Source organism: Populus nigra, chromosome 10 (genome assembly GCF_951802175.1).
Source record: "Populus nigra chromosome 10, ddPopNigr1.1, whole genome shotgun sequence".
Lineage (NCBI taxonomy): Eukaryota > Viridiplantae > Streptophyta > Magnoliopsida > Malpighiales > Salicaceae > Populus > Populus nigra.
The window spans coordinates 3,006,951-3,021,731 of NC_084861.1; the positions used below are offsets into that span (position 1 = coordinate 3,006,951).

Genomic DNA, 14,781 nt, shown 5'->3' on the forward strand with positions numbered 1-14,781 from the left:
TCCAGTAGAAGCAATGCCTTTTATAGTTCCAATAAAATTGACCTCATTAGGCGTTCGTTTTCTTAATCTCAATAAAATCTATGCTAAAATTTTTGAACCTGTAGATTAGACTCGCTGAATTAATAGCCTAATCGGATAAATTAAAATAATATTATTTTAATTTTAATTTTAATAAAATATAAACTTTTGTGAAATCAAATTGTACTTAATTTTTTTAATACTTAATCTAAAACATGTCATTAACTAACATAAAGAGTCGTGTTTAATAATATTATAACACCAAAAAAAGTAAGAAAATTATGAACCATCTAGAAGATGATTTAGTAGAATGACGTGTCACAATAGCATCATCTTGTTACATCCTTCATTTTATTTGTAATATTACAATCTTATTTTTGTCTTTATCTTGTAGTCATTTATAATATTAATCCTAGGTTCTAACACCACAATTTTTATCAGATACAAGCATATCTTAAATTCTTAAAACAATTCTTAATTTTTTTACCAAACACAAACAAATCGTAAATATTTATTGTTATATAAAAAAGTAAAAGCCGATTTTTTTGTTCAATAAAAACTTTTGATTGTTTTGCATATAAGATATTGTTTTCTAAGATTTTTATTCTTTTTCATCAAAGGTTAAAAACTCTTAAATGTTTTGAATTTGTTCTATAAAAACTCTTAATTGTTTTGCATGTAAGATAATTGTTTTGATTTTGGTTTGAGAATTGGGATTTTCTACATTCAATTCCAATCAATAAAAAAACAAAAAAAAAATTGATTCCAAGTTGAGAAAAAAATAAAACCATGGCATAAATTATGCATAAATTATGAAATCTATTAATATTTTTATTTAAATACACATAATTTAGGCTAAATATGTGTAGTAAATAGACATTTTAAAAATACTTTTTATTTGAAAATATATCAATTTTTTTTAATATTAATATATCAAAATCATAAAAAAAATATACTAAAAATTACACCAATATAATGTTTCTTCTTTATGCCTAATACACTTTTAAAACGCACCCAAACAAAACACAAGTATAAACACAATACCAAACAACCTCTCAGTTGTCGAGCGAAAAATAACTCTAATTTAATTATCACAACCAATATTTAGAAGCATGTTTTAATCTTTTTATAAAACAATCCTTTAATTCACATGGCTAGTTATTGATCAATATATGGGTGTCACCTTCTTCTAGGATTTAAATTCTAGGATCATTACTTGTGTTATGGAGCAAAATACTTGTCAAGGATGGGTTTTTCAAGTCAAATTGACACGGAGAAGTGGAGAGATCTTATTGTTGTCAATTTGACAAACACGGAAAAAATCAAAATTACGCATTCTCGGATGTTATTGCATTCTCTAGCACACTAGCAACTCATTTTAATAAAAATCATAGGGGTATCAAACTGTAGCTCCCCAAAGAAAAGCTACACGAGAGAATAATCCTGCCCCACAACTTGAGAAGAACCAGTTTTCTATACAAAAGTGTGGAAATCAAAATTACGCAGGAATAAATGCATGCTCGTCTTCACCTTATTCTATCATTCTCATTTGTTGGCTGGTAGGGAGATTTAGCTTAGGGAAGCACAGCTCTAACTTCTTTCCTATCAGCTCCATATGCCTGCAATTCAAAACATGAAACCATCACTGCCAGCAGAAAGATATAGCAGTGGTAAAACCTGATATAGTGGTGTGTTGTGTGGGGGCAAAAGAGAAGAAAATATTTCATGTTGGTCATGTGAGAGACCTTGGAGTCCTTGCATTTTGGGGGAAGTTAGAAGCACCCCGGGAAACAAGTGGAAAACTCACATTGGAAGGAGGAAATTGTCTTGATCATAGTCAACAACCGTCCATTGTATTAAAAAATAGACATATAAAATCCACATGTGCTCACCAAAAAAAAAAAAAAAAACAGAGATGATGTAGCCTAACTTAAGTGCATTCTTTTTTTTTTTACCATCCCTATTTTGTCTATTATTTTTGTTATGAGAGATTATTTCATCCATAATTTTGTCTGGGTGTGCTTGGCTTCAAATATGAGATTGATTATTGACTTTTTCTTAACCCTTTTTCTCTTGAAACCATAGATTTTCAAATATTTTCTTTGAATTCATGTTTTAGTTCTTCCTTTGTTTTTTTCCCTTTCTTTCTGGAGATTGGTTTCACATTTCAGATAGTGACGGAAGGCATTGAAAGAGGAGACAAGTTTGGAGATGCAAATTTGATCTAACCTAGGTTGCAATAAACTAAATTCTGAGTTATTCCTTATTTAACTGATGACAAACAAATGGAATACCACCTTTTGGTTGCATTTAAAACATAAGGATGCAAATGTTCAGTTTTGTTAGATGAGGGATGGATGTGTGGGTTTAGGCAAACTTCAGAAATCTTTTCATAATCACCCTTGAAAATTCGAAGGCCATTTATATGCTAAGTGTTTGAAGCACATGCAACTGCCAGACCCGTTACATTAAAGTGTGTTGAAGAAACTAGCATAGCTCAAACACTTCGGATCAAACCTTAATTGTTTTGGATATCCTACTAAAGATTATCAAACTTGTATGTTCTCTCAAACAATCATATTTTCCTTCTCCAATGCTTTAATTTAAAGGAAATATTGATTGTCTCCTATAAATTCTTGAATGCAAGAAACTGTAAGAAAAAAAATAAAAAACAGACAGGTTTTTGATGTTCAGAACTATCCTAGAAGAGAAAACATGTCGAGGAACAAACAACAATTGATTAACAGATAGACGATCTAAAAGAAAGGAAACCTTTATTACCTCAACTCCCAGACCTTTCACGTATACATTGGTGAAAAGTTCTGAAGGATCTGGCATGGGACTTTCCTGTAAAAACAATTGAAAAGGAATAAAAAGAAGAGAGGCATCAAGACCATGGAAAATTTGAGAATACCAAAAAGCCAGTGAATTATTAGTGAGATAAGGAAAAAGTTCCTTCCAACAAACAAGGTCGCAGAGCATTGAAAATTGAAACAAAACATGGTTCTTACCTTGGCTTGAGCAATGGCTTCGTCTACTTGTTTTCTCACTTCTTTTTCGATATCCTGAAATGTATAGGAAAGCAATGCAAATTCATTTTAAATTCAATCAGGATGACTTAGCTATGAACTTCATTGTATCATGACAATCTTCCTCAAGACATACGTGCGAGCACACACGCACACACAGAGAAAGAGAGAGAGAGAGAGAGAGATAAGGGCAGAATTCCATTACTAAAATGTAACAGTAATTGAAAGCAAAATACAGAATTGTCCAGAATTCACATAAGAATGCAATCCAAGTTCACAAAATTACCTTTAGCTCTTTCTCAGTAGCTAGATCATGAGTCAATATCAATTTTCTTATTCGTTCAATTGGATCACGTTCCTGAGGATCATATCACAAAGACAGAACTATACATGAAACATCTGAAGCAATGAACAAACTTTAGCCTTGGAAACAGAAATGCTGAATAGAATATGCAATAACCTGTCTCACGCCACTGATCTCATCACGGGTACGATAGGTGCTCCCAGGATCAGACATAGAATGACCATGATACCTGTAGGTATCCATTTCAAGTATCTGACACGAGCATCAAAAAATAAAATAAATAAACAAATCAATTTTGATACAGTGAGAAACAATAATTAGAACACTTCATCAACCACTTCCATTGCCAGCTGAAAAGATTATCAAAATATTAAAATAATTGCATGAAAACTGACACAAATGATATTTTAGAGAATTCTGAAGAATTTCATTTCACATGTCCTAGCATGTAACCTCGCACCCCACATAAGTTCAGCTATGAGCAAATGTCAAAACATGGTCTAATCTCTCTCCAAGGATTGTAACAAAATCATTTGCTTGTCAAGACATTTTACATATCTGTAAGTTCTCTCACTATTCTTTTAATCTTAAACTATCAAAGCATAGCTTGTCCAAAGAAATGCAAAAAGGATAGTGTAACCTAGCCTAAGAAAATAGAATGAGAACACTTGAATAAGCTTTCTTCTTAGATAAGTAAGCTCTAATACAGCATAAATTATATTGAAATATAACAGGAATCCCTTTGGAACAAGCTATATAATATCATTACTCAAAGCATCATGATAATGTAAAATGACATTAGATAGTTGTTTAAGTGTCAAGATCTAAATCAGAAGTGATAGGAAAGAACAAAGCGCTATAACTGAAAGCAAAATAGCATGGCTTCATACAGAGTTAATAAAAGAATAAAAAATGAATTAAATTCTCATAGGCAAGGGACCTTAAAAACAAAATGCACAATAGCTGGACAAGATTAAAACTCACAATAGGTCCACTCTTTAAAGCATGCTCCTTCGCAAATTTGCATGCTTGTTTCACAGCAAAAGCATCCATGCCATCAACCTGTTAACAAAAAACTATGAAGTATGAAAAAAACTCGTAAACCTAACATATTGTGGTAGATAAATCCCCATTACCAGTCTAGCCCATACCAATGCCAGTCAAGCTGAAAGCATCAATCAAGTAAAAGAGAAGATAATTTTCGATTTACATCATCACATGCTCTCGGAAAACATTGCAAATTATTAAACAAGAAAAGTATATCCAAAACCATCTCCAAGCAACTGACCAGAAAATGCTTCAAAAAGTCCTAGAGTGGGAATTTGAGACCAATGACATAACATACAATATTATGCAAGGAGACAAAAAGTTTTTAGAAATAAGGCTATATGAAGCTGCCCACAACACAGTTTCATTGGCAAAATAAGGGGAACTATTTGATCAGGATTGACTCCCCTAACAAACTAAACATTGACATAATGCAGAAAGAATGGAAACTACCACATGCTTGCACAAACACACAAAAAGAAAAACATTGGAAAATACATCAAAAAAGGAAAAAAAATAATTTGGAGTCTATCATGACATAGTTGCATGCTTATTTTGTTATAATTTCATTGCAGCAACAATTTTGCAATAATATTCTTTCATTGCTTTCTTTACAAACAACAGCAAAACACGCCTAGCAAAACATTTTGCAAGATCTTATGCGTCTTGATATAGTCTTCAAACAGAATAGCTCCATGACTGGAAAATGAAACTTCCCAATCAACTCAATGCCGCATGAGGTTAATTTCTAAATTATCAATTCAAACAAGAAACTAAAAGTGAATCCAGTTAGTGATTCCTTAATACTTGCTAGCATGCTGACTTGAATATTTAGACAAATATAACAGCGATTACTCCAAAGTTTGCCCGTATATTATTCAGCCAGAGAAAAAAAAAAGAGGAATAGCATACGTTTAAATAATAGAACAAAATAGCAAGATTTTGAACAGCAGAGTTCCAAAACAAACAACACAAATAACATTTCCATTACTATTTGATTAAAAGAATATAATTATATTCATTAAAATCCAAAATGCCAACAAAGCATAAAAGCCAAATTCAAGATTGAATATTACCTTCAAGCCAGGAACATAGTCTCCACGCTTGTAGTATGCTGGACTCTTGGCGGCTCTCCACTCAGCTGTCCCCATTCCATCTGCACAAAAAACACTTGTCATCCAGTTGACAAATAGAAGCAAATGGAAAATAGTAAATAATGATTAAAGTATCTCACAATGATTATTCTCGCAGACCAAAATGACAGGAAGATCCCAAAGAGCGGAGATATTAAGGGCCTCGAACAACTGTCCTTGATTAGCAGCACCATCTCCATACAAAGCAAAAGCGACGGCGTCGTCCTTGTTATACTTGTGGGCAAATGCCAATCCACAGCCTAAGGGTACTTGAGCTCCCACTATACCATGCCCTCCATAAAACCCGCTATCCTTCTTATAGAAATGCATGGACCCACCTTTCCCATTCGAACAACCGCCCTGTCGTCCCATCAGCTCCGAAAACACCTCCAGGAGGGTCCCACCTCTCCCGAGAAACGTGCAGTGGTCGCGGTAGGCAGTTATGATGCTGTCGTTTTTGGTAATTGCAGCCTCCATTCCAACGGCCACGGCTTCTTGACCATCGTAGAGGTGGCAAAATCCACGGATGAGTTTGGCCTTGTAGAGAGAGTCGGCGGCTATCTCCATACGGCGCATCGTGGCCATGACGCGGAAGAAGGAGAGGAGCTCCTGGGGATTGGTCTCGACGGTGCGTGATGGAGGGTCGCATCTGTGAGTGGCGAAGGGAACGGAGGTCTCAATTGTGATGGGATCGGTGGAGGTGGAGATCTGACGGCGGAGAGAAAAGGCGGTGGCTAGAGGTTTGACTAGATTGGATCTGTATGAAAACGATTTTAGGTGAGACAAGGCCATCTCGACCGACAACGGTGTCCAGAGGGGTTTGGTTAGGGACGAGCTGATTGACACGCAGAATAATAGCCTTGGAATTGATTTTGTTCGGGAGGGGAAGCACTGTTATTAAACACGTGCCGGTTCCAGCTCGACAGTTGACTTGGGATCTAGCCATCCCTAGGCTAAGGCCGGGTTATCATCAAAATTAGAATGTTTGTTTTTTTTTTAAATCATTTTTTTAAAAAAAATTTAAATTTTTTTTTAGCATTTATAGATTTTTTAATATACTGATATAAAAAATTAATTTAAATTAAAAAAAATATTATTTTAATATATTTTTAATTAATACATTTCCAAGTAAAAATTATTTGAAAAACAATAGTTATTACAATACCAAACATAATTTTAATTTAAAATTGATATGCTATAATTTAGTTGATTTATAATTTTATTTTATTTTTTTAAAAAAAATATTGATTGAAGTGAATCTTAGATTAACCAGCCCCATAATTTTCATATATTTATAATGGTATTTATATTTTTCCATGACACATATAATAATTAAAAACACATGAAATATAATAGTTAAAAAACATGGAACAAATATGTAAATGTATACCTATTATTATAATTTTTAAACTTAAATTGGGATTCATCTAGATGACGTGTAATGTATATTGAATTGAGTTAATTTAAATTAAATTAAATTTTTTATTTATAAATATTAAAAAACACCAGGTTTCAAATGAGTATTTCCTAGACTAAGTAAGATTAACTTAAATTTTTAACTACTGATATTAAATTAATTCTCTTTTTATTTTTATTTTTATTAAAACTATTGAATTCTAGTAGGATAGCCTAGCCGAACCTATGAGGATAGAATTAAATATACTAGTTAAAACTATAATTTTATTTTATTTTTCTAATAAGAAGGAATTCTAAAACTCAATTATGTCGAGTTTTAAAATAAGAACTATCGCCATCGCAATCGCCATCGCCATCACCACCCTGTTTTCGACACTACCATTCCACCGTAATCACTTGCAATCAATATAATCATCATTATTGCCAGCCTCTCTTACCACCATCCTCCCCTTCGTTAATATTTACTACTACTACTACTTTGTTACCGACACAATCATTGTTTATCACTGCCACCGTTGTCGTTGCCGCCAGGCCCGCCACAACGTCTTAACGTCTACTTTTTTTCTTGGTAGAAACCACATTAACTTCTACTTAACCATCACTATGATTGCCAAGGCCACTTCATCACTAATCATTTGTCTTTCAAATTTGTATACAAAATGGATAATAAAAAAGTGTAAACAAAACAAATTCCACTCACATATTGTGATAAACTCATGAACAATTTAAATAACCTTGAGATGCGTTAAATCTAAAGATGGCAGATGTATTTCCGTAAGGAATTCTTTGTATCCTCTTTTTTACTAGAATGATACTAATTCTGGTCTGGTTTTATTTTGGAACAGGAAGCTGTCACTCAATTTTTCTTCAACTTTCTCTTCAGGAGGTAAATCGTACAAGGAAGATGGGTCTAGAAGAAAGAATTCAAGAAAACATGGAAGCAAGATGGTCTTTAATAGTATTGTTAACATGTCAGAAGAACCTCTTTCAAAGAGTGATACAAGGCACAAGCAAAATACGTCGTGCACAGGCAGTCGCTTCGTCCACTGTTTATCTGATGATGCGACACTGTTATTTTCTTTCTTTCTCTTTCCTTTTCTTTTGAATAAACTAGTTTTGTTATAGTTGACTTGTAATCTGTCATCTAGAACGGGAAAGTAGTTTAGTCATCAAAAATAAATTATGATTTCCAGGCGCCTCAAGTTGTTGATACACTAGCACAGCTTAAGGTAAGCGATATGTTGCCGGCAGTTTGGTTTATTTTTAACCAGAGAGGATGTGATGCGGCTGTGAAGTATCTTGAAGGTTGCAGGCTCTTAGATGAGTGTGAGACGAGTGAGGTTGACAAGGTTCGGTGCTCAGTATCCCGATGCTTTCAGGGAGACTGCTGTCAAAGGACTTCTAAGAGGGGTAGCTGCACATCATGCAGGATGTCACAGCTGTCATCTCGTCTCTCAGCAAGAGGAGTGCTAGCTTTCATCAAGCGCAAATGAGCTTCTTCAAATGGCCGGGCGAGCTGGCCATAGAGGCATTGAATAAAGGGTACTGGTTCAGATTTCCAATGAAGGTGCTGAAGGGTACTGCAAGCTTCTATTTGCTGGACTAGAACCTCTTGTATCACAGTTTACTGCTTCCAATGGGATGGTGCTGAATCTTCTTGCTGGTGCAAAAGTTACTCGTAGATCAAATGAATTAAACGAAATGAAGGTTCTCCAGCCAGGGAGAACTTTGGAAGAATCAAGGAAACTAGTTGAGCGAAGTTTTGGAACATATATTAGCAACAATGTGATGCTTGCTTCAAAAGAGGAGCTGGCTAAAATACAGAGAGATTGAAACGCTGACCTCAGAAATCAGAGATGATGCTATAGATAGAAAGAGCAGGAAAATCCTATCTGATGTAGCACACAAGGAGATTGCAGTACTACAAGAACAATTGATGGAAGATAAACGCCTGCGGGCAGAACTAAGTTGGACGATGGAAACAAAGAGATTAAAAATGCTCTGAAGCTTCTGCTGAAAGAGTTGGAAAATGATCATTTAACCTTTTTGTGCTTGCAATACAAACACTCTGAGGGAGTGGAACATTCATTGCCTGCTGTATATCTGGGGAATGCTGATTCAATTGATGGTTCAAAACTTAAGAACATGGTTTCTGCCAATGATTCATCAGCACAGACTGCTGCATCGAGTTTAACGTAAGTGAAGTTGAAAATCATTAAGATGTCGAGCCGTCATATTATGTAGCTCTTGGTTCAGATAACTCTTGGTATCTGTTTACAGAAAAATAAATAAAAAATGTTAATAGGACAGGCCTTCCTAATGTTACCCTGGCTGTTGGGGTTGATTTGCCACGTGAAGTTATGCAGGTGCTTCTTGATACGGAGGAGAAGCGGTGGGAAAAGCTTTTTGATTCTGAACTTGGTGGTTTATGGTGCGTGGATCTCTAGAGACATGGTCGTGGATGAAGTGTTACTTATGTCAGAAGCTTACCATGAATGCAGTTGAAAGTTACAAGGAACAAAGAAACTAAGGTGCTCGTTCGAAGAAAACGATAGGTCGTAGTGAAGGCTTTAAAGAATATACAAGGATCATAGACTGGAAGAATTTTACAGTGAATAAGATTAAACGCCTCAAGATAAGATCAAACTGTTTGAACGAACGGATATAGGAAATTGAACCATCTGGTTGGAAGGAATTCTAGAAGATCAGTAACGCTGTACATGAAAGTAGGGCATTGGATATCAATACGCGAGTAACACTTCCCCCCTCGGTGAAACTGCAGCTGCAATTCGAGGAGAAAATGAACTATGGCTTGCAATTCTAGAAGATCAGTAACGCTGTACATGAAAGTAGGGCATTGGATATCAGTACGCGAGTAACATTTCCCCTCGGTGAAACTGCAGCTGCAATTCGAGGAGAAAATGAACTATGGCTTGCAATGGGAATCTTATTGGATGTAAAACCTGCACAACTTGCTGCTGTCTGTGGAAGTGTAGTTTCTGAAGGGATCAAAGTTCGTGCTTGGGAAAATAACAGCTACATATATGAACCTTCTTCTGATGTAATCAGTGTTATCAAGGTCTTAAATGAGCACAGAAGTAACCTTTCACAGCTCCAGGAAAAGCATGGGGTAGAGATACCCTGTTGTTTGGGCAGCCAATTCTCAGGTACGGTTGAAGCATGGGCTGCAGGGCTCAACTTGGAGGGAAATGATGATGGTGATTTAGCTCGCCATCTACGATGAACAATTGACCTATTGGCTCAGATTCCTAAATTGCCCGATATTGACCCATTGTTGCAAAGCACTGCTAAGACAGCATCCAACATCATGGACTGTCCACCAATTAGGCACTGTTTTGGCATTGTGTTTGTAACTGCGTTTCATCAAAATTTTAAATTTTTTTTTTTGCTAAAATTGAGTGCAGTTTATACTTTTTGGATCGTTTTGATGTGCTGATGTCAAAATTAATTTTTTAAAAAATGAAAAAACATCATTGACATGCATTTCGGCATGAAAAGCTATTTGAAAAGCACCCGCAACCACACTGCCAAACACGCTCTTAGTGAACTGACTCGATAAGGTTTATTTCTGCGAGAGATTCATTTCGGCATGAAAAGCTATTTGAAAAGCACCCGCAACCACACTGCCAAACACGCTCTTAGTGAACTGACTCGATAAGGTTTATTTCTGCGAGAGATTCATATGTTTCATATGCTGTTTCTTGAAGGTGAACGCTTACCTAGATATCTCTTGTTTAATCTTCAAAGCAGTTTAACACACCAATGATGTAGCCTAGTCCCGGTTACCCAATACTAATATTAAGTGGAAATCTTTACCACAATGTTTTGACAGTTTCTGGATTTATGGTATTGACGGAAGGTGCATGCGAAAATTTCCAGAGTCAGCCTTAGTCATATCAATTTGACAAGTTCTACAACTAAACCTACAAAACGTTTGTTCAGTAGGAACCGGAGACTTACGATCTGTGTTCATCAGGGAAGCCGATTTTTATGTGGACTCCTCTACCTTGCGAATCTTGTGATCAGCTTACCTGTGCATATTAGTTCCTCAAATGCCTTTTTGTGGGAAAAAGTTGAAGGGGACTGGTTTTTTGTGCCTGTCTGGGTCTTTGGCTCCTTAACCAAAAGAAAAAAAATCAATCTTTTACCCTCAAAATCCAATGCTCTTTCTGCTTCTGAATGCTGATGCATTCCACCTTATTTTTATCTGCTTTTAGCTGGATGCAGTATAGATACAGTGTGATTTAAGAATGCTATGCTGACTGCAAAATAATATCCAGACACAAATGTCATCTGAATGCTGATGCACAGTTTATGTGACGATCAATACAATCTAGATTCTACAGTAGCCTATCTAGGGATTCTTCATTTTGATCCTCAACTTCCGAGCAATCTGTGCTGCTTTTGGATGAACTGGCCGCTTATTGCAGTCAGTCTGTTCTACATCCACCCAGTTTATAACCTTCAATAGTAGAGATTGAGGAACTTTCTTGGCATCCTCATCTGCCGTTGTTCCTTTAGATTTCTTCATTCCAGTTCCCAGAGCTTTCTCTAGGAAGTCCATGAACCAATTTCCAGCTTCATTTTCAATCTGCTTACCCAACCTAATTGTATTGCTTAAGTTGCAAGAGGCTGGTCTCTTGTTCTCATCATTCTCGATAGTAGCTTTAGGTAACAGTTTTCCCTGTGGAGTTAATGGCCCTTTTCTTTCTGAAGAGGCCTTTTGATTAGAATTTGATCTTAGGAGTTTCTCGAAATTCATCCTCTGATCACTACTTCTTTCTGGGAAGCTGGCAATTGACTTGTACAATGCTGTTCTTCTCTTCGATGAGTTCAATTCTGAATTCCCGCACTGGTCCATGGAATTGTTTCCAATTTCATGCAAGATTGAGGAATCTTCACACTGTTTGATATTTGTGTCCTGAGCAATTTCAGCAGCTGAAGTGGCTGCTTGAATGGACACCATATCAGTAACTGCTCTCGCAATATGGAGATGGAACTCCAGAAACTGGTCAAAACAGGCCGCTGGAGCTTCTGGTCTCGCTGATTTGCTCAAATTCGAGAACATCCTACTCAAGTAGTCATTTTTGTGATGTTAGCAAAACTCATTTTCAAACTTCCAAAAGCATGACAACATTATTAAACAAAATGAACCAGTGAATCACAAACACAAGCGTAAAAGAAGGTTTAGTACTTCAGAGAGCGAACTAAAGTTTCAGTAGCCGAAGCATCTCTTAGTGCCTGGAGGGCTATCTTCTGAGCTGCATCTCGTTGCTGCACAGCTTCCTGTTAACCACAAGGTTTAGCAAACAGCGAAAAAAAATAATGATTCAAGTGTCAAGAGTTCACCAGGCCTAATACGTTCTTTAGCTTAACAGAAGTTCAGCAAACAAGCGAAAGCAATAAAGCATCACCAATTCACCTTGCCTAATACGTTCAGTTTTCCCGGTAAACTCATGGACAACCCGGTGCTGCTATCAGAGGCTGAATTACCAGGCTGAGACTTCATCTCTGAGATGGCCTTTAAATTCGAAGAGTTTTGTGCTTCGCCCATTCTGAGAGAAGCTACCGCCCTTGCATTTCTTAAACTCGGCGGGGGAGTTGAACTTTTCTTTTCCTACGCAAAACAAAAACAGCAGCATTCAATTATTATTTTGTAACTGAAGGAGATTTAAAGGGCATTTGAAAGGCTTCAGATTTTTCCAAAAGCCAAGTAGCAGCTCAAGCTTATCAGTAAATTAAGGAATAGAAAAACAAGAAAAAAAATTCAATTTAAGTGAGAGGAAAATGCACCTACAGATGATTTGCCGGGGCTAATTGGAATTCGAGCTTCTCGTTCACAGACACTCTTGCTTCTTCGAAACTTGGAATTAGCAGAAGATGCAATACAACTTTTCCTGAGCAATGCAGGACTCTCTCCCTTGGTGTCCACCATCTTAGCCAGCGATCCACCACCAGCAAAAGAACACCTAATCACCCCATTAGTACCTCCATCTTTGGCAATTCTCCCTCTAACCATTGGAGATACTGATTTCACACAACTTACAGCCAATCGCTGTTTCAACGGCGTGCACTGATCAAAATCCAAAGGAACTGGCTTCAAAACCATTGGAGATGAAACCCCATCTGCCCCATTTTGCCCTGTTTCCCAAGAACCTCTCCTTTGACCATTGGGTGGTTTTTGTTCGCTTCTTCTCTCTCCCTTTCCTCTCAGACCCATAAGGGGTTCAGGGGTACCTAATAATGGGTGTCTGCCTGGAAGTGGTTTTGCCCCTTTGACAACAGGAACTGGAGATCCTGGCTCCAGTCTGTCAACGTAAATGAACTGGCCAAGCTGCATTTTGTCGCTGAGGACAAAGTCATCTTGATCAGAGGGAAGACTTACATAGATGGAGTGTGAAGAATCGGATACTTTAATGAAAAACCCATGTTTGGGCCACAGATTTTTCTCATCAAGCTCAGCTGGGACTATATCAGTTACCTGCAGGAGTGAACTCCGGTGCTCACTAGTGGGCTTAGTCCCCGTGTCCATCCCATTTAGAAGCTTCAACAGAATTCCAGGTGCCAATGTTGCCATATCGACTTTCCTTTCCTTCCCTTTCCGATGATGGATGGTTTGAAAAAATGGAAAATCGATTTTAAGGTTGGGATTTGAGAGTGGAGGGAGTGGTTGTTGTCGGGTAATTGAGTAGGCGTCGGGTGTTGCTAACGGTAAGTAGGTGGTAGTGGTAGTGGATTACTTTTTTTAAATTCAGATTTTTTCGAAAGTTGCTGCAACGGTCGGATGTTGGAGTCGTCTACATTCCTTTTATATATATATATATAAAATGATGATTGCTAACATATTTTATTTTATTTTTATTTTAGGATTGTGTTATTTCTACTCCATAAATTGTTATTCCCACTTCATTTTTCATTATATATTTTACTACATTGCCACTTATCTTTAGTATTCTTATGAAATATCTTAATTTAAAATATCAAAATTCATTAAAATATTGTTTTCTAATTATTAAAATTCAAAATAAATTATTCAAATAAAAAACTATGCATATAAATCGAAGCTTCTAGAATTTTAATTACTATATTTACATTCTCTGAAATAAATATTTTATTGATATATAAATATTTGGAAGCACAAAAAAAATCTTCAACAAAAAAAATGCAGTACGACAAGAAATTTTTTTTTGATAATGGGTAATAGGTAATGATTAAAATAAAATAAAATAAAATTTAAATATTCTAATTACAAAAAAAAATTATTAACTATATTCATAGATTAAAATGTAATGCTAACATCTAAACTAATTATTTATGAAAAATCTATTTATCATTTTTTATATTAAAAAAATAAGGATATTTTTATTTATCTAAATAATAAAAATAAATTATAGAGTGGGAATGACTATAGTTTTTAAACCTTATCTTATGATTGATTCAGATCAATTATTTTTTTTTATAAAACAAAATAATATTATTTTTTTAAAAAATAAATAGTTAACAGGTTGTAATTAAGTTTTTAATTAAATCAATCTGGTCATCGAATCAGTCTGAATTTTTAACCAAATCATTTAATATTTTAATTTTTTATATATTTTTTTAAATCCAGTCCGATTCCAACCACAAACATAACCCAACTAACCGGGTTTTTAAGCTACGGGAATAACACATTCCTTATAACGAGATATTTTTTCAACAAACTCAAAATTTTGACAATGTTATGTTATAACTTTCAAAAGTTGTTAGTAACTTGGGCACACATTACAAAAAAAAAAAAAAAATCCTAAAATTATCAACTTGCCACTTCAAACCG

General features: G+C 35.5%; 2 protein-coding genes and 1 pseudogene across 3 annotated transcripts; 1 reads left to right on the forward strand and 2 right to left on the reverse strand.

The window, feature by feature from the left end:
- Window positions 1-1,283: 1,283 nt before the first annotated feature.
- Window positions 1,284-6,433, reverse strand: LOC133705645 (pyruvate dehydrogenase E1 component subunit alpha-1, mitochondrial). The gene is made up of 8 exons (XM_062130959.1): window positions 5,633-6,433; window positions 5,475-5,554; window positions 4,336-4,413; window positions 3,508-3,603; window positions 3,334-3,405; window positions 3,030-3,083; window positions 2,800-2,865; window positions 1,284-1,637 (listed from the first exon to the last, which is right to left on the reverse strand). The coding sequence occupies exons 1-8, from the start codon at window positions 6,321-6,323 to the stop codon at window positions 1,593-1,595; spliced, it is 1,182 nt and encodes a 393-aa protein (XP_061986943.1). The 5' UTR covers window positions 6,324-6,433; the 3' UTR covers window positions 1,284-1,592.
- Window positions 6,434-7,704: 1,271 nt separating this feature from the next.
- Window positions 7,705-10,859, forward strand: LOC133705194 (DExH-box ATP-dependent RNA helicase DExH15 chloroplastic-like; annotated as a pseudogene).
- A 289-nt stretch (window positions 10,860-11,148) lies between these two features.
- LOC133704736 (uncharacterized) lies at window positions 11,149-13,672 on the reverse strand. 2 transcript variants are annotated; one of them, XM_062129678.1, is made up of 5 exons: window positions 13,450-13,635; window positions 12,766-13,315; window positions 12,391-12,585; window positions 12,163-12,254; window positions 11,149-12,037 (listed from the first exon to the last, which is right to left on the reverse strand). In XM_062129678.1, the coding sequence occupies exons 1-5, from the start codon at window positions 13,503-13,505 to the stop codon at window positions 11,323-11,325; spliced, it is 1,608 nt and encodes a 535-aa protein (XP_061985662.1). In that variant the 5' UTR covers window positions 13,506-13,635; the 3' UTR covers window positions 11,149-11,322. The 2 variants fall into 2 exon arrangements, with proteins under 2 accessions (XP_061985662.1, XP_061985661.1); XM_062129677.1 differs by having other exon boundaries at window positions 12,766-13,672.
- Between the last annotated feature and the right edge of the window lie 1,109 nt (window positions 13,673-14,781).

Bases quoted from the DNA above. Each gene is read 5' to 3' on its own strand.
- LOC133704736 (XM_062129677.1), bottom strand. From the start codon at position 13,545: ATGGCAACATTGGCACCTGGAATTCTGTTGAAGCTTCTAAATGGGATG. The intron at 12,586-12,765 runs GTAGGTGCATTT...TGTTTTGCGTAG, and splicing joins TTAGCCCCGGCAAATCATCT to GAAAAGAAAAGTTCAACTCC. The intron at 12,255-12,390 runs GTGAATTGGTGA...TGTGGTTAACAG, and splicing joins AACTGAACGTATTAGGCAAG to GAAGCTGTGCAGCAACGAGA.
- LOC133705645 (XM_062130959.1), bottom strand. From the start codon at position 6,323: ATGGCCTTGTCTCACCTAAAATCGTTTTCATACAGATCCAATCTAGTC. The intron at 3,604-4,335 runs GTGAGTTTTAAT...TGCTCGTGTCAG, and splicing joins CTTTAAAGAGTGGACCTATT to ATACTTGAAATGGATACCTA. The intron at 3,084-3,333 runs GTAATTTTGTGA...TATACATTTCAG, and splicing joins CTACTGAGAAAGAGCTAAAG to GATATCGAAAAAGAAGTGAG.